Source organism: Asterias rubens, chromosome 10, assembly GCF_902459465.1.
Source record: "Asterias rubens chromosome 10, eAstRub1.3, whole genome shotgun sequence".
NCBI classification, from domain to species: Eukaryota; Metazoa; Echinodermata; class Asteroidea; order Forcipulatida; family Asteriidae; genus Asterias; species Asterias rubens.
The window spans coordinates 13,738,921-13,758,526 of NC_047071.1; the positions used below are offsets into that span (position 1 = coordinate 13,738,921).

Consider the following 19,606-nt stretch of genomic DNA (forward strand, 5'->3'; position numbering starts at 1 on the left):
ATTACAAAATAAGAGAGACTCATTGTAATTTGTCTAAACTTTTCAAACCGCAAAGAAAACAAAAATTTACAGTACATTTCAAGGGGCCAAGAATAAATAAAGTTGATTTTCACAATGCAAATTACGTCATTTTAATGAACTAACAAAACTGAAAATTTTTAAAGAAGTCAATATTAAAGAATTCCTTAAACCAATCTATTAATTAAATAGACAATATTTACACTTTATACAATGAAAGTCCGGTGTCCGTATGTCGCTTCTCCACTCTGAATGGTTTGTTACAGTCACATCCACCAGCTAGGAGTCAAATATCTGCAATAACGCATGATCTTTAAACGACAAAATGGTTCAATGAAGGACATTAGCTTGATAAACAAAATGAAACACTTTATTATTATCTAGAGTATGCCACACCAGTCTGGATTTGGCCATGACATGAATCCCTACCGACTTTAAACAAAGATTCATGTAATATAATTTAACAGTAGAAGTTACAGCTTCTTTAGTTGTCAAGTTTTTGAGAAATAAAGGGGAAATCACAGAGCGATGTTTTCAGGAGAGACGCGTAAGTCCGTTGTACATGCGTTGTCCGTTGTGTCATACAAAAAATACCCAAGCCCTACAGTCAGGGATAGTGAGATTTGAAGGAAATTGTTTCTAAAAATGTTTTTGCTGCAATGTGAATTGTTATGGTCAGAAATGTTTTGGAGAAATTACCAAAGGTACCCGTCCCTTTTAGAAAGTTTTGAAAACAGAGAGTTTATACTTACATGAGAGATCCATAAGATCTTGTCTTTCTTGAAGATTCTCTTGGAGAGATTCCATCAACTGGAAGTATCTGAAGAGAGTGTCTCTAGGCCATAGAGTCTCCGATGGTGTCTTCAACAAGAGCTGCATGTTATCATGTACAAGCTTCTCCCAATCTGATGAAGAGTTAAAACAAGCTCAAGAACAGGGCTCAATTTCAAACAGGGCTCAATTCCATAGAGCTGCTTTAAAGGCAGTGGACACTATTGGTAATTACTCAAAATAATTATTAGCACAAAACCTTTCTAATGGTAACAAGTAATGGGGAGAGGTTGATAGTATAAAACATTGTGAGAAACGACTCCCTCTGAAGTAATGTAGTTTTCGAGAAAGAAGTAATTATGGACCGATCCGGCCTGTCAATCAAACTGTGCGCGTTCACCCATTTGACCAATCACAGCAATGATTGTGGTCGGACATTAATTTGGCATGCGCGGCAGAATCGTGCAGAATGTCATTTGGAGTGCTCATACACGTGTCTTGCTCGAAATCAAGCATCGGAAAGCACACAACTTCGTGTGTTTTTTCCTTTCATTATTATCTCGCAACTTTGACAACCGATTGACCTCAACTGTCCACAGGTTTGTTATTTTATGCATATGTTGAGATACACCAACTGAGTCTTTGACAATTACCAATAGTGACCAGTGTCTTTAAGCACAAAAAGTAGCTAAGCACAACAAAAATTATGCTTACCAGAATAGGGTTACCAGCCAAACTACCATGTCACATGTGCAATTTGTGACTGGTATCCTGCTCTTTTCTGCTTAGCAGACAATTGTTAAGCATAATTTTCATAGAGCTGCTTAAGAAAAGAAATTGCTTTAACACTTTTCTGCTAAGCACAACAAAGCAGAACACCAGTTACATTCTGTACACATGTAAATGGTATTCTAGCTGGTGACCTTATTCTGGTAAGCGTAATTTTGTTGTGCTTGGCAACTTTTTATGCTTAAGCAGCTGTGTGAAATTTGCTTAGTAAATAATTAATGGGTTAAAAGTCGCAGCAATGGCAACTTTATGGTATTCTGGCTGGTTACCAATTTCTGCTTAGCAAGATTTGTTTGTGCTGAGCAATTTGTTGTGCTTACATGCCCTTTTTAAAGTTGGACTTAATTTTCATAGACCTGCGTCATCCAGCCGCCATCTTAGAGGTAAACCAACGATGAAACAATGGAAACGCAGTTTTTGTGCGCATGGGATTGGCCAATGAACAACCTCCTTCCCTCTAGACGAGGGCGCAATACTTAAACATTACGCCATACGCATAAGGTCTATTGTGTCAATGAATATATTGGAATCAATTACTTACTGTCTGAAGATTGTTCATCTTCCACTTGAATATAACTTATCTGTCTTTTAAGTTCTTCAACAGTATCTTGGGATAGTTTTCCTTCATAATCACTGACAAATATTGTGAAATAAAAAATCTTCAGTAACTATAGACATAGTCTGATACTCAATTAAGTGCATAGATATTTATTTTGCATCAGGGATAAAGAATATTTGTTTTTACCGAGGCTTGTCCACATTTACTAATTTTGAGTGTAATTTGTTTTACACATTTTTTTTATTACAAACACTCATTACATAACTTGTTGCTCATTCCCTTTTCAGCAACCTAGAATTCGAGTTCTTGAAATCAAGCATCTGAAAGCACACAACTTCGTGTAACAAAGGGTGTTTTTTTCTTACATTATTATCTCGCAACTTCGACGACCAATTGAGCTCAAACTTTCACAGGTTTGTTATTTAATGCATATGTTGAGATACACCAAGTGAGAAGACTGGTCTTTGACAATTACCAATAGTGTCCAGCGTCTTTAATAATTAGTAATTTGAATCTTGTTCTCACCTTGTCCATGCTTCTTTGGGTTGTCCTTTCTCTTTTGTTGCATCTGTCATACTAGGTAAAGAAAGTTTTGAGTATTAAATAAATCAGCATTTTCTAGTTATTCCAAACTAAAGACAAACTTACAAGAAGATGGATATGGGAGAAACAACAGGAACCAGCTGGGGAAAAATCATTCCAGATGCAGTTGTTTTCATTTCACTCTTTTTTATTTTTTATTTAATTGTTTCCACTTGTTTTCCCAAAAAGAAATGCCAGTTAAAGTTCCTCCATTTTACCTAAACGTTTAAAGATATGATCAGTTTCTTGTGAAGTTTCTTTAAAATGTTCCTCATCGTCCAATGTTTAGACACAGTTATAGCCATCAAACAACTACATCCTACATCTATCTTTGATAATTCTTGTCAAAGTCTTTTCAGCATCTCGGACAAGGTGAGAAGACAATGAAGAAATTTCAGTTTTGGGAGGAAAAACCCAGAGAATTATTCCAGGGAAAACCCACGCAGTCAGGTAGGGACTGTACTGATAAACCAAATCAACATAGTGCCCCTGGTAGGATTCGAACCGAGTTCCCTGAGGTGGAAGGCGAGGCAAGACAACCCATGCAGTCAGGTAGGAAATGAAAAACCAAATCAACATAGTGCCCCTGGTAGGATTCGAACCGAGTTCCCTGAGGTGGAAGGCGAGGCAAGACAACCCATGCAGTCAGGTAGGAAATGATAAACCAAATCAACATAGTGCCCCTGGTAGGATTCGAACTGAGTTCCCTGAGGTGGAAGGCGAGGCAAGACAACCCATGCAGTCAGGTAGGAAATGAAAAACCAAATCAACATAGTGCCCCTGGTAGGATTCGAACCGAGTTCCCTGAGGTGGAAGGCGAGGCAAGACAACCCATGCAGTCAGGTAGGAAATGAAAAACCAAATCAACATAGTGCCCCTGGTAGGATTCGAACTGAGTTCCCTGAGGTGGAAGGCGAGGCAAGACAACCCATGCAGTCAGGTAGGAAATGAAAAACCAAATCAACATAGTGCCCCTGGCAGTGTTGTAGGTCTCGAGACCGGTCTCGGTCTCGAGACCAGTTCTGCCGGTCTCGTGTCTCGGTCTCGGTCTCGCCACCCTGTGGTCTCGGTCTTGGTCTCGGTCTCGGACCCTTCCGGTCTCGAATATTTAGCTGGTCTCGCTTCGAGACCGCCTTTTCTTACCATTAATGCAACACAGGAAATAATTTGTTAATAGTTTTTCATCGAGTCCGTTGAAATCATGTTGGGGTGCGAGCTATACACAGGACGTGTTCTTTCCTAACGATTAGTATGTCACTGGAAACTCTACGAACCGTAATGGGAGAGATTGGGAACATCGTGTATTAACCAATAACTCATACCCAGTGCAACCTTATTAGGGTTCGATCAACTTGAGACAGAGTTTTCAGTGCTGTATACAATGTACTACACGTTAGGAAAGAACACGCTCTGTGTAAAATCACAAACATTGGATTACGGGAATCGCCGCTTGAAAAAAATTGCGTTTCTGAAAATAATAAACAAAACAATACTTTTAGATCACATTTTCTTCAAATACAACAAGATCCCTGAGCCAGTGAACGGAGAAAAAAATCGCGGCCGATGTATGATGGAAACCAGACCAATGTTATGCATGTGTTTTAGAAGCCGCCCGCGTGCCTTCGGTATTTTTTATTTTAATTTGTTTTCGCCCATCAATTTCGTGAGCTCGAAATTCTGTAATCCCGGTCATTTTTTCCCCGATCCTCGCTCATTTTTTGTAGCTTACAAATCCGTAATCCAAGTTATTAAAAAAAAATGGCCTAAACACAATTCCAGCATCCTCTGCACCGGTGGAAAGAGTTTTCAGTAGGGGTGGCACTATCATGCGCCCGCATCGTGCTAGACTGTCAGCAGAAATGTTGGGCATGCTGATGTTTTTAAAGTGCAATGAAAAAGTTCTTTAAATTATGCCACAGATAATCAAGGCATTTTTTTTCTTTTTAAGATGTACATTTTTCAACTGACATAATGTACATTTATAATATTTGTTTCACCCAAATAAAGACTTAATTGAAGAATTTTCCCATCGAAAAAATTACATAAATTGCTTTTTCATATTTGTGCTGGGGTGGGGGGTCGGGTCATTCATACAAGTTGATGAGGATCCTAAAATAACGTTACATTCTAAGTGCACATGATTGATGTCTGGACCTAGTTGACAAGATTGAGACTGATTTAGTTTTTCTTTTCGATATGAAAGGGAGTCTTGAATACATCCTTTGAAGTAGCTTGGAGTTTACAATTGTTTCACATGTTTATTTGAGGATGAATTGTGTACACAATCACCCATACAGTTTAACAACTTTGCTTGACTTTTTTATTGTGTCTATTTTCATTAAGGTCTCGGTCTCGGTCTCGGTCTCGGACTTTTATGGTCTCGGTCTTGGTCTCAACCTTCTGGTCTCGGTCTCGGTCTCGGTCTCGGTCTCGAGCCTTCAGGTCTCGGTCTCGGTCTTGGTCTCGAACTGTTGGGTCTCGACTACAACACTGGCCCCTGGTAGGATTCGAACCGAGTTCCCTGAGGTGGAAGGCGAGGCAAGACACCACTACATCAACCTGACTCCCTTTTTGAGGACTCATTCAAATTGAGTCACCATTGTCACCAAAAAATCATCAAAAAAGTTGAAATTCTGTTGTGTATTATAGCCTACTAAATGATTGAATTGGTCTGGAAGCTGTTTTAACCTCTTTTCTGTTGAAGCTGCTGCAGATTTGGAGATATTTTCTTCTTCACTTTGGTTTGCTTCCGAGAGTAACTGCTGATTGGCTGTGATTGTCATTCGCCTATAAACAGACAAATAGGGGTGGGAACATGTAACTATTGGTAATTACTTACTTGCATACACACTTACTTGGTAACGAGCAAAGGAGAGCTGTTGATAGTATAAAACATTGTGAGAAACTGCTCCCTCTGAAGTAAACATGTTTTTATAAGAAAAAGGTAATTTCTCACTCAAATATGAAAAGACTTCAGGCCTGAAGCCTTTTTAAGGCATCTTAAAGCAGACAAATTTGTGCAACAAAAGGATGCTTTTTTCTTTCATTATCCTCTTGCAGTTTTGATGACCAGTTGAGTCCAAATTTTCACATCTGTCTTATTTTATGCATACCTGGCAGGATACACCAGGTGAGAATACTGGTCTTTGACAATTACAAAAGGTGTCCACTGCCTTTAAGCTTCTGATCTTGCCAAAAACTGATGAGTTAACATCAGCCTGGTTTGATGGTTATTTTAAACCCTGTTTAAATTCAGCTGACCTTGCTTTAAGCTTCTGGTCCTGTTTAATTAGCTCCTCGTTAAACTTTTCAGCATTGCGGGCAATCTCTCTTGTCTCTGCATGACCTTTGACCTCATTAAAGAGGTCATTACGAATTGACTGGAAATTATTCACTTGGGAGAAAATAGAACAATAATAATAAGTTTGATATAAACCTTGCTAAAAGTGGAGGACTACTATTGGTTAGGGGTAATTCAGGAGAGTCAATGTTCACAACTTTTTTTTTAATTGCTTCATTCAAAGGCCTCAAGTTAATGTAACAGCCGCAGCAATAGTTACTTACAATGATACAAAATCAATAATTTTATGTTGAGAAATAAAACAGCCATCAATTTTTTTCAAATACAGCGTGTAAATTCAAACCCATCTCTAGATTGATCTTCAATCCAAAGGTTTTTCTCTCAAATAGGTTAATATTGATTATTCCAAATGGCAATAGCTCGGGGTAGGTTCAGATCAACCATTAGTTTGACATTACATTAAAGGCAGTGGACACTATTGGTAATTACACAAAATAATGATTAGCACAAAACCTTACTTGGTAACGAGTAATGGGGAGAGGTTGATAGTATAAAACATTGTGAGAAGCGGCTACCTCTCAAGTGACGTAGTTTTCAAGAAAGAAGTAATTTCCACGAATTTGATTTCGAGACCTCAGATTTAGAATTTGAGGTCTCGAAATCAAGCATCTGAAAGCACACAACTTCGTGTGACAAGGGTATTTTTTATTTCATTCATATCTCGCAACTTTGACGACCAATTGAGCTCAAATTTTCACAGGTTTGTTGTTTTATGCATATTTATGTTGAGATACACCAAGTGAGAAGACTGGTCTTTGACAATTACCAATAGTGTCCACTGTCTTTAATACTAGGTTTCTAAGCGCTGAAACAAGAAGTGTACAGTTTAAAATGAGTCCAGTCCAGTGGAGGCACAAATGTGGACAGGTAGATTGTTCCAGAGAGTGGGTGTGACGATTGGGTAGGGTTTTCCATGGCACTTAGCTCGGGGTACGGAGGGTTCAGATCAACCGTTAATTTAATGGTGCATTAATTGCTTACCCATGATTCCCACAAAGATATTGCGGAATATGAAGGAGCCAATACAGATCCACAACATGATGTAGAACGTAGTGAAGAATCGGTCGGTAACCTTCCACATATCCATCAGTACCTTATACCATTGATCCAATGTGAAGAGCTGGAACAATGTGATCAGTGCGTTGGTGATAGTACTGCAGGGAACCAGTGAGTATAAGAGTACACAAATCTTTTATTTTTTTTTTAAGTGAAGTATCTTGCTCTGGGAAACTAGTGTCACGATCGGGATTCGAACCCAAACTACAATGACTTAACCACTGGGGCCAATTTCATAGAGCTGCTTAAGCAAAAAATTTTGCTTAAGCATGAAAAAAGCTCGCTAATTTTACACATGTTACTGGCCCAAATTTTATGCCATATACATTGCTTGTGACTGGTATTTAGCTGTTGTTTACTTAGCATAACAATTGAGTGGAGTCTTGGCCGATAATCTGATTTTACTAAGCAAGGATTTGTTTGCTAAAGCAAAATTTTGTGCTTAAGCAGCTCTATGAAATTGGGCCCAGAACTTGAATTTGATGCTCTTCTATAACCACTTGGCCACGACACCCTAAAGAGACAAGTTTTTGTATCTTGTACCTGAAGCTGTCTTTATAGAGTAAGTCTTGTCGGTCCGACCTCGTGTAGTTATCGAAGAAGATGACTCCAGCGATTGCGAAGATGTAAGCAAAAAGAAGAAGAAGTAACATGATGAATGTCATAGCCTGAAGGGTATGAAATAGAATGGATGATTAAATCATAACACAAATTCATCTTATATAAATTCATCTAAAGGCCTTGGACACTATTGGTAACTTCTTCAAATAACTGTTAGCATAAAAACTTACTTGTTAATGAGCAAAAGGTGTTGTTGATAGTATAAACATTGTGAAACACAGCTTCCTCTGAAGTAACAGTTGTTGAGGAGGTAATTTCTAGCTCAAATATTAAAAGACTTCAGGCCTGAGGGAAGCCTTTTTTATTAGGCATCTGAAAGTGCACCAATTTGTGCAAAAAGGGTATTTTTTCTTGTATTATTTTCTTGCAACTTTGCTCTCATTGTGGCTTCTAGAAATGGAGATATGGGCCCAATTTCATAAAGCCTGTAAGCATAAAAACTTGCTAAGCACAGAAATATTTTGCTTAACAGAAACTGGTTACCAGCCAAATTTAATAGCCAAAGTTAATAGCCATGACATTTTTCAAAGAAATTTGCTAAGCAGAATTTTCTGCTTTTAAAAACAGCTTTATGAAATTGTGCCATTTAATGACCTTGAAGGCCTTGGTGATGGCCAAAGCAATGAGTCGAGCCTGCTGGAAGCGAGAAACCATCTTGAGGGAGCGTAAGATACGAAAGACGCGTAGATTACTGACGATGACGCGCAACTCCTTCAAATCCCCAGCAGTAAATGCAATGATCTCTGGAACAAATGACTTTAGGGAAAGAAAAAAAAAACAATACTAAGTTTACATTAGCTTTCTGCTTACTGCTTCTGCTTATGGTCAACATTCTCTGCTAACGAGGTTAGCAAACAAATTCTGCACTAGCTGTGTAAGCAAATAAAATGTACACATGAAAACCCTTGCTAAACCTGTGAAATACTGAATTGTTAAGATCAGATTTCTCTGCAATCATATATCCTACTTTGCCGAGCCGTGAAATTGGGTTCAGACTTTAGAATTTCAAAGTGACCCAACAAGAAGATTCTTTGCAATTATAAATTCAAAATGAAATACAAAGTTTTCAAAAAGAAATTAAAGACTTTTTACTAGACAATGAATGCCATGCTAATGTTAAGGGCAAGCCCAGAGTCTCTATGGGTGTGTTCGATTAGCTTCCCTGGGTCGGTCGACCCCTGTGTGCTCATCCAGGTGGCGTATTAAATTTTTTCCAGGATGAACGTGTGCAGATATTTACCAACGTTCCTCCTCACGTGACCCTTCTCGTAGTGTCGTCAGTGCACCTCGGGCCAGCTCGGGCCAGCCCCAAGTGACCCAATATAAATAATTTTATATCCTGAAGCTAGCGCCTTGCTCCCTAAAATTATTTGCAAAATGTACCACTGGTTACATCAGCTACATTTTACTCACCGCAACTGTCACAATAAAGTCAAAGATATTCCAGCCATTCTTCCAGAAGGAGATAAAGTCGTCCATCCATTTGAGAATGATTTCAATCATGAAGATGAACAGGGAACAGTAGTCAAAGATAACTAGGGCTTGATTCAAACCATACAGGCTTGGGTCGTTGTTACCGGATACCTCTGAATGGAAAAATGGAGTTGAAAGTTCAAAGGCAATAAGCCATTTGCTAGTTAGATTTGAATAATATCTGGTACAATGACTCGCCCCTTAGTTGTGATGCACCGCTTACATTTGAATTCCTCAGACTACCGAGACAGTTGCTACGCCACGTGATTAGGGGACGGTGAACACCCATACACAATTCTGAATGGATGTGTATGGCACAATAGTACTAGGGTCTGCTCATCTGGAGGTTGCTATACAAAAGCTTGCCCCCTAATCACATGGCATAGCAACTGTCTCGGTAGTCTGAGGAATTCAAATGTAAAGGGTGCATTGTAACTATAAAGTCATTGTACCAGACATTATTCAAATTTAACTTGTAAATGGCTTATTAAAGGCACTAGACACCATTTTGGTAATTTTCAAAGACCAGTATTTCTCACTTGATGTATCCCAACATATGTATAAAGTACCAAATCTGTGAAACTTTTGACTCAATTGGTCATCAAAGTTGCAAGAGAATAATGAATGAAAAAAACACCCTTGTTGCACAAATTTGTCTGCTTTCAGATGCCTAATAAAAGGCTTCAGGCTTGAAGTTTTTTTATTAGATTCAACAAGGCAATTTTCCCTCTGGTGGTAAGAGGAACTTTAAAAGGAAAATTTTAATTTGTATTGGAACTTTGCATCGCTGTGGGAGCCGTGGGTTAATTTGAGGCCTAAAACTAAGAAATTACCTGATTGAATTCCAAGAGCGATGGAGTTGGCTAAAATCAAGACCAGCATAAAATTCTGGAAGAGAGAGCCTTCCTGTTGTTAAGGTAATAATGCTAAGTCAACTGAGAAAATTGGAAGAGATGGTACAAACTGGGTTCAAAATAACGGCCCAATTTCGAGAAGTTGTTTAGCAGAAAATGCTGCTTTCAGATTGACATGACTCTCCTAAAAACATTGCCCTGTGTTTTTTTTTGTGTTTTTTTCTCAAAGTCTTGACGACTAATGAAGCTGAAATTTCTACAGGTAAATTACATCTTCATTCACAGTGAGTAGGAATTCATGTCGTTGCTTAAAAACTTGATTGACAAAATGTACCAAAACCCTTTAGCGCACAGCTGAGATGGCATGAGGGAAGATGGAAAGGAAGGGGGTATAGTAAACTTTATAAAAAGGATACTCTTCAGCACAAAATTTGCCCATATATTCAGGGCCGGGTTTCTGGAATTCTTATTGCGGACACGGTTCTTTCGTCGATCAGTCTTGCTGACCTCTGCTTTATCTTTGCTTGAGTACACCTGAAACTTGACGAGCCCTCCTGGATTGTCTAGCATCATCTTGTGAAGCTTCACTTTATCTGCAACAGAATAAGTAAAACTTCATATTTCTTAACGGCACTGGATTCATTTGGTAATTCTCATAGACCAGTATTTTCACTTGGTGTATCCTAACATGCATAAAATAACAAATCTGTAAAAATTTTGACTCAGTGTATCATCGAAGTTGCAAGAGAACAATAAAAGATAAAAACACACTTGTTGCACAAATTTGCGAGCTTTCAGATTTATGAAAAAGGCTTCAGGCCTGAAGTCTTTCAATATTTGAGAGAGAAATTACCCCTTTCTAAAAAATTACGCTACTTCAGAGGGAGACACTTCTTACATTGTTTTATACTAGCAATATCGGCACTGTATTGCTCGTTACCAACTAAGTTTTATTGCTAACAATTATTTTGAGTGAATACCAACAAGTGTCCAGTGCCTTTTAAAGATGGCATTTGTATTGTATTATTTAATGGTTTACCATATAACTCCTGTGTGTAGTATTTAGGCACATCTGACTGCCCATGCTCATCAAGACTGTCCAACAGATGAAAGTCCTCTATAAGTTTGGAACGGAAGATCTCGGCTTGGGGAGTAAGCTCGTCAAAAAGTCTCTTAGTGATGGCGTTCTCATCCATAATGAAGAATTAATGCCACTTTTCCTCTCACGTGAATTGCTTTTTAACTATCACTGCTGAATTAATTAAAGACAACTTCATCAAACTTAGCACAGATAATCCATGGCCGATTTCTTCAAATATAACCACTTACATTACTTTTTAGTGCAACTTTGAGTGGAAATTGAAAATCTGCTGAAAAGTGTTTGTGTCACATCACATGGACCCCTTTGCTTCAATACAGATAGGCCGGAAGTGGTAATTATTTATGATGCATTTTGGGACAGTTTGAGAGTAAGCTATGCACGTATCTGGCGTCACGAATGTCCCATCCTATCCCAGGGTTCACTTTAAAAACTGTAGCTAGTTCCTATTTGAAATGGGGTCCGTGTAATTTTGAATGCTGGTCATCTCGCCACCTGACAAGCTCGCCACCAACAAAGTCGCCCCAAACAATGTCGCCCCCTAGCAAAGTCGCCCCCTGACAATGTCGCCCCCAGCCAATGTGGCCCCCTAGCAAAGTCACCCCAGATGTTGTTTGGAAAAATAATTAAGGCTACAATAATTATGGTAAAAAAATATAGTTAAAACATTTTCAGAAAAAATTCCATATGAAGTAATGTGCTTGTGGAAGGTCTATAACCCTAACCCTAACCCTAACCTTACCCTAACCTTAACCCTAACCCTAACCCTATACCCTAACCCTAACCCTTACCCTAACCCTTAACTATTTTCTGGGGGCGACTTTGCTAGGGGGCAGCATTGTCAGGGGGCGACTTTGCTAGGGGGCGACATTGTTTAGGGGCGACATTGTCAGGGGGCAACTTTGTAACACCTCGGGGCGAGCCGGTTAGGGGGCGACTTTGCAGGGGGCGACTTTGTTGGTGGCGAGCTTGCTAGGTGGCAAGATGACCAGCCCCCGTAATTTTAAATGATAGTGTAACTGTAATGTTAAGCTATGCAATTGCAAAGTATCGCATGTAGACTAGAGTTCATTTAGTTTCTTCTTTTCTTGCTCATTCTTTCTAGCTATTCAGTTCAACTCAATTCACTTTATTTCCAATCCATATAACATTGCAATTGGATTTGGATTTATAGGCAAACAATAATTTACTAGCTAGGTAGTAGGTGAATAGTTTGTACACGAAATGTAAGTGGAGGGGCCCATATTAATTTAAAAAGCAGAGCTTGTCCGGATACCCTAAAAACAAAGCTCAATGAAAAGGTTTGTGATAAGGCTCAAAAATCAAAATGACAATGACGAGTACGGTGTTGCACGTAAAACTAGCCACACAACTAACGAAATAAATCAGCTATTCTATTGGGAAATATCTACGTCTGAACTGAACTCTGATTTGGAAACAAATCTGGTTGCAATTTGGATCTCCTACTTACGAATATTTTTTTTGCCTTTTTGCTCTGCTCTCCGCCGATGACGAACGTCACACAAACTACGACGCCGGCGAAGATCGCACATCTTCTTCTTCTAACGCCCTAACCTAAATTAAAATAAAGAACGCGCACTCTTAAAAGTTTTCCTTCCTTCGAAGTTCGATCTTCCTTCTTCGAGCGAGCGAAACACCCTTAAAAAAAAGTACAAAATAACGCCCTCATCGGCATGAAACTTACAGCCAATCACGGGTTCTCCCATTTTACGCCCCCCCTGAAAAAAAGTAGAGGCATAAAGTGTGGCATCGTGTTTATAGAACCTCTTATAATTATTCTCCACAATATTTGCAATATACAGCACACTAATTTAAGTTTGTTTGATCATGTTCTGATTCTTCCGTAGGCCTACTATACTTGGTGGTTGCCGTGCAATTTGTTTTGTTTAATCCCTTCTATTCAGGGAGATTGAGTAATTGTAAGTACCATTATTTTGTATTAAAATGTAATCAACATCTTTAAACTAATAAAGCACTTTATCAGAAGTGCAAATGCTTAGGGGAGAAATATTTATTAACCCCCTCCCCCCCCCCCCAAAAAAAAGGGGGTCCATTTCACACTACTAAAGGGTGGGTGTTCAGGTCTCAAGATGTTTTGAGGGGCAGAAAACTATTTGATCTAAAGCACTAAAATCCCCCTGTCAAAAAAGTAGATTTTTATACCCTTTTTTTTTTTTTTTAACGGACTTGACAAAGTGTATGGTTTTCAATTCAACACGTTCCATCCACCCCAATGCCACCAAATGTTTTCCTAAACACAAAAACCCGTATAACAAAGTAAATCATTAAATAAATAGGGGCTCCGACAATATCAAATCATTTTTAACAAAACAAAAACACTCCCGCCCGCCCATATCAAAACAACAGTAGGAAACCAGTTTGATGTTTGACCACATTACAAAAACCTTTTGCAAGTTGATCAGGCGCAGCTAGCTGTCTAGTCTGTCGGTGGGACTTTTTTTTCAACAGCGCCCTCTTCCAAAACTTCATCGGGCAACGACTTTCGACGACTCGATCGCGCGGCCAAAAAAAGTCACCATTCATCTTCTGCTAACTTGACGTCCGTGCACGGCCGCGGTACGGCGGACGGGATGACAAACTCGAAACTGCAAACAATACACCGCCTAACAATGGAGTTGCTGTAACGAGAAACCCTACTAGCTCAAAATGGAAAAGAAGGAATGACTGATACAAAGACGGACAACGTATGTTTTTACGAAGTCACAGTCAGTAGTTTTCTCCCTGTCGTCCGGTTCACATGATGAGCCGTTTTGCCGGCCGGCTAGCTGCTGATCGTGTGTCTGTGTGTGGATATAGCGAAACGTGCAGACTTGTCGGGATTTTCCGTAAATCACTATAGTCTATAGTCTAGAGTAGAGGGAATTTGTCCGTGAATTTCGTTTCTGGACTGGAGTGGAGAAGAATCTTCTTTTAAGTTTTGGCTGTGTACAATACTAATTTGTGGATTATCAACAAGGACCAGTCCTGTGGCCCAACTGGGTCTGAAAAGTTGGAATAATAATGGAGTGCCTTGGCCGAAGACAGAAGGATCTCTATTGCTCCGCGAAGTTACTGGATGAGACAGAATTGAATCTTGATGTTCAGGTAGGGCTTGTATTAATAACAAACTTTTAGTTTTACTATTCTTTTATTTTATACAAGCCAAAATTTGTGTATGTTTCTCTATATTAATCTATATGTCAAAACTTAAACTTTTGCATTGTCCTTCCGGTATTTATTTTTAAATAAATATAATTATTATAAATTATTTTGTGTTCGTCATTTTTGTTAGTTAGTTAAGTCTGTATTCAGTCAGGGCCCAATTTCATTGATTTGCTTTATTCAAACAAAATACAGCTTAGCTTAGGCTAAGCACAATCAAATTATGCTTACCAGAATAAACAAGGTTAACAACAGCCAAACTAAATATCACAAGTACCCAATTTATTGAAAAGCAGCTCTATGAAATTGGGCCAGGTTGGGCTCAGTGGTTTCTTTCACTTTCTTTCAAAGTTTTAGCTCACCTGTACCCTGTACTGTATTTTATAGATGGTTTGCGAATTGGGTCATTGACCGCCATCTTTGATGTATTTTACACGTGAAAAGTGCACGAGAGTCACACGCAGTGCGTACACGCGTGCACTCTTTTCACGTGTACAAAATACATCAAAGATGACGGTCAATGACGCGTATTGCAACCCATGTATGGACCCCGGTTGTATTCCCGCACACAGACCCTTGAATTAGGTTTTCATTCCCTACCACCAGACCACTGCATGGATTTTCCTTAGGGTCCATTCCGCTATAGTATCCACGAATGAGACGTTAGCAGAACAAATCTCATTGTTCTAGGAATAGGTTTTTGCCTTCATTGCCTCCGTCAAATATCAGGCCTGTATATGTATAACTATTACTTAGGTCAGGATGCTTTGCCTACTCAGTATGAGTAAATAAAGCTTCGTGAGATAAATTAGGAAATTTAAAGTTGTAAATTCTGCAGCTGTGTTACACAGTACAATTAAACTCCATTTATTTTATTAGCAAACCCCATTTTAATAAAACATGTAAGCACAAAAACTTGATTTAAAAGCAAAGACAAGCTTACCAGAAAACAGGTTACCCCCCGTCAGCAAAAATTACAATAAGTTAGTTTACATTAGTGTGACTGGTGCCCTGCTCAATTTTTGCTTAGCAAAGAAATTTGTCGATAGTATTTTCAGCTCAACATCTTAAAGAAATTGGGCCCAGTTTATAAATGCGAGTTTGTATTTCATTCACCCATTTAAAAGCGGTAATTGTAAGTGGCACCAACATGTAGTTCCTAAATTTATCAAAGACGCACAAGTCTTGCACGGCCTACTCTGCATATCACCCACAGTGGCCACGGATAACTTTTTTTGATGGCGCCACCACTTTTTTACTCATTTTTACAAAAAGGGATATATCAATCAGGTAAATTAGATACTATATTATTTTATTGCGAATGAAAAAGTGGTGGCGCCATACGGAAACTTTTCCGTGGCCACAACCGTCTCTAATATTACACACACAGCTCATTGCAGATCATGATGCCTATAAAAACAATTCAATATTCCAATATTCCAATATTAATCTGGAGTTGCCCTGTATGATCTCAACTGACTGAGTTCCAATCTTCCCCAGTAAATCCCCTGTACCAACAAAAAGTCCTCTGGGAAATTAGCTGTCATTGTTAAAATTTAATAAATTATAAGGGTCGTGTCAACTCGGTTGAAGGCTAAGTCCCTTAAGAATGGTATGGATCTAGCTACAGACCTGAGAGCATGCAGTTGGCAGAGAAAGGTTTGGGAATTGCTCCCGATCAAATGTAGGCTCCAGGTTAACTGCATCTAACCTTGGCTCTTTTTTTTGGAAAACTAAATGCGTATTTTTTTATTGTACGTTAAATAATATCAGATGTAATACTTTGATTTGTACAGTTAAACACAAACCAGAACTGTCCACTGAGGAAACTTGTAACGATGTTAGGCCTTGAACTGCCCTCTTGAGGGGGCACAGCAATTTTCCTTGATGGTACATAATGTAATTGGGCACTTCTAATGAAGAAAATGTAAGTTTGTATTGAAACTGTGCAAAGAGCTCCATCAGCAAAAGCACAGGGCACTACGGCAATACTGTGGGTACCCTGGTAGGCCTGTATATGCTTCGGGCAAGGGCACCAAGGCATTTTCTCCTTGGTAAAGGCACCCTATGATTATGAAGAGTAAGTTTCTACTGGAGCATTTTAAGGGCACCAAGGCAATGACTAGGGGGCATTGAATTGCCTTCAATGCCTCTGTGGAGTATCAGGACCTGCCATGGGTTAATCTGAGGCCTGTGATGTGTTTACAAAGATCTACATGTAAGCCTCATTATGTGGTTCTCACTTCTCAGGCCTGTATACTTTGTTTTTGAAAGGACAAGGGCACCAAGACATTTTCTTCTTGGTAAAAAGGGCACCCTAACTATGAGGAAATTGTAAATTTCCATTGGAGCATTTCAAGGGCACCGAGGCAATGACCAGGGGGCATGGAGGCAATTGCCGTTGCCTCTGTGAAGTACAAAATGTATCAGGTCTGCCGTGGGTTAATTCAAGGCCTGTGATGCGAAGGTATCCAAAGATTCGCAGAAGTGTTTACAAAGATCTAATCCTCATTACATGTGGTTCTACTACTCTAAGTAGTGCTCTGAATGATTGTGATGTAAAATGTTTCTGAATGATGAATCAGAGTATTTGATGGTTCATAGAGCAAGGACTATATGGAATCTCCTTGCTGTCCTTGCTGTGTATGATCATTGCGGTAGATCTTCAGTTCACCTCAGCTTTTATTCAGTAAAAGCAATGAGCAATTCATGATCTAATTTATCCATGCACGACTGTACCTCGTACACAGGCCTGGTGATACTTCACGAAGGCAACCAAGGCGATTGCCTCCATGCCCCCTGGCCAGTGCCTTGGTACACTTGAAATGCTCTCGTAGGAACGTACAATTGTTTCCTAGGGTGCCCTTTACAAAGGAGAAAATGCCTTGGTGCCCTTGCTCTTTCAAAAAAAAACCCGTACAGGTCTGCTTTTCTGCATGCTTTCATAATTTTCACAAATTATAATTGCAAGGTGGGCAAGCATTTGACCCCCCTCCACTTCCATGTGTTTTGTTTTGTTGTTGTTTCTTTTGCTTTGTGTTTTGTATAAATTTGTTTACTTATTTTTGGCCTATGAAAATAGTGGTTACTTCTATGCTCAGAATGTTTGTTTATATTGTGTATGATATGGAAATTGAGTAAATAGACCGATCCATTAAGCTCCGCCCCATTGCGTATTGACCAATCACAACGCAACGAAGGTCCGACACTAAGGTCCGACATGTGTGCGCATATGCTTGGCGCGCGCGGCAGAGTTGTGCAGAAAGGCATTGGAGAGCCGCACATGTTCTTGCTCACACGTGCGTCGTGGGCGGAGTCTACTGGATCGGTCTATTGAATTGAAGCAGGATTAAACATTGGGGACCTTTTGCTGAAAAATTACATGACACTCACAGGGTATCTACTAAATTAGATCTGTTCAGTTACTGTAACATTTTGAAAATTCCGACCAACCCACCACCAGTAGCCCCTATCAATTACATTAGCAAAGAAGAAACACCTGTATTCACAGGTGTTTGCTTACACAAGCCCCAGGCCTCAAAATGACAAATGATGCACCCCCTCTGTGAAAATAACATCCTTGTGATGCTGCTAGGGTATCCAGCAGGCAAAGTCAAGGTCTGGGTCTTCTCATTCCTGAGGGGGGAAAGATTCAATTTTATTCCACTGCGGTTTAAGAGTTCTAGAAAATCAGAGAAACCTAAAACGTGGTGTTTTATCTTTTCAAAACAACATTTAAACCTAGATGGGAGGGACATGCCAGTTTTTATTACATTGACTGTATTGAACCCTCAGGTTTTTCTCAGAACCACCATCACTCAGAAGAGAATAAATACATAGTGTAGTGTCATCGCTCTTTAGTTTTTTATACTACATGTATGTAATGTAACATGTATGCAACTTTTTCCCGTATCCTCAGCTGAATTCCTCTTTTTATATTCTCATTTGTGCAATTCAAACTTGAAAAAAAAAAACCTGTACGAAACCATTTGAATTTTGTAGTTTCCTCTTTTTTTTTGTGAAGTTATAGTTACATGCATGATTATAGATTGGAACAATTTTGAATTATTTTTAAAAACCTAAAGGTCAAGATTAAAGGAACACGTTGCCTTGGATTGGACGAGTTGGTCCTTGAAAAGCGTTTGTAACCGTTTGCTATAAAATGCATATGGGTAGAAAGATGTTGTAAAAGTAGAATACAATGATCCACACAAACATGCCTCGAAATTGCGCGGTTTTTCTTTTACCTCGTCGACTAACACGGTCTGCCATTTATGGGAGTCAAAATTTTTACTCCCATAAATGGCCGAACGTGTTAGTAAACACAGTAAAAGGAATACCACGCAATTTCGACGCAAACTTGTGTGGATCATTGTATTCTACTTTTTTCCAAACATATGCATTTTATGACAAACGGTTACAAACGCTTTTTTATAGACCAACTCGTCCGATCCAAGGCAGCGTGTTCCTTTAAGGCTCCAGTCTGGTTCATTCAAGTGGTGAAGGGCAAGTGTCAGATGTCAAACAGAATTGAAGAGTAAACATAATAAATTATTTTTCTAAGAAGCTCCGTTTTCTAATTAAGGTACATACAAATAAAACAGCTCACCAGACCCGAAGCTCAAGTTAGATCTCAAGTTTGTCCATCTGAGTTAAGACGAACTCCCTAGGTTGAAGTCACTGACTCGAGTGTCAAAGCTCAACTTCAGACAAATGGCATTTCTTTTTAAAGTTATTTGAGTAAATCAAATGAAAACAACAACTTTCAAAGAAAAGACAAAGAAAATGCACGTGACTTTTGTCACTTTTACAATGTAAATATTGGTAGTGTTCGCTTTAAACTTTGTACGTGATGCTGGCAGGCAGGGCCAGTTAGTTAGCTTGTCATTTTACTTGTCTGTCGTTTTTTTTCTTTCTACTACTCATTCATTCAATTTTTTTCCAAATGAAATAGCTTTTCATCACTGAACTAGCTGGCAGGACCACTTGGACAGAATTCTGGTCCTCGGCTCAGGTGTTTAAACTGGCATTTTGCCCGCAGAGCACTGAAAGCTGCTCTGTCACCTTTAATTTAATGTGCTTGTTTTCCCTCTTGATTAGTGGCTATTGTAATTCAATTGTAATGCAATACCCTGTGGGTGTTGTTGTTTTCGTTTAGAGGGGGTCTGATTTATGAATGGCCAACCCAGGAGATGAAAAACACACCAGTACTCTATTTATATGAAACTAACAGTACCAAG

At 39.1% G+C, this 19,606-nt stretch overlaps 2 protein-coding genes across 4 annotated transcripts in view; one reads left to right on the forward strand and one right to left on the reverse strand.

The window, feature by feature from the left end:
- Nucleotides 1-39: 39 nt before the first annotated feature.
- On the reverse strand, nucleotides 40-11,280 carry LOC117295688 (cation channel sperm-associated protein 2-like). Its single transcript, XM_033778398.1, has 13 exons — nucleotides 11,124-11,280; nucleotides 10,501-10,677; nucleotides 10,064-10,132; nucleotides 9,171-9,343; nucleotides 8,352-8,513; nucleotides 7,680-7,804; nucleotides 7,062-7,234; nucleotides 5,981-6,113; nucleotides 5,408-5,506; nucleotides 2,663-2,713; nucleotides 2,120-2,211; nucleotides 771-923; nucleotides 40-329 (listed from the first exon to the last, which is right to left on the reverse strand). The coding sequence occupies exons 1-13, from the start codon at nucleotides 11,278-11,280 to the stop codon at nucleotides 298-300; spliced, it is 1,596 nt and encodes a 531-aa protein (XP_033634289.1). The 3' UTR covers nucleotides 40-297.
- Nucleotides 11,281-13,775: 2,495 nt separating this feature from the next.
- LOC117295745 (band 4.1-like protein 4) overlaps nucleotides 13,776-19,606 on the forward strand; it is a 44,846-nt gene continuing 39,015 nt past the window's right edge. For all 3 annotated transcript variants that reach the window (XM_033778469.1, XM_033778470.1, XM_033778471.1), the window contains exon 1: nucleotides 13,776-14,309. In XM_033778469.1, coding sequence (XP_033634360.1) covers nucleotides 14,226-14,309 — 84 coding nt within the window. In that variant the 5' untranslated portion in view covers nucleotides 13,776-14,225. The remainder of the gene's footprint in view (nucleotides 14,310-19,606) is intronic.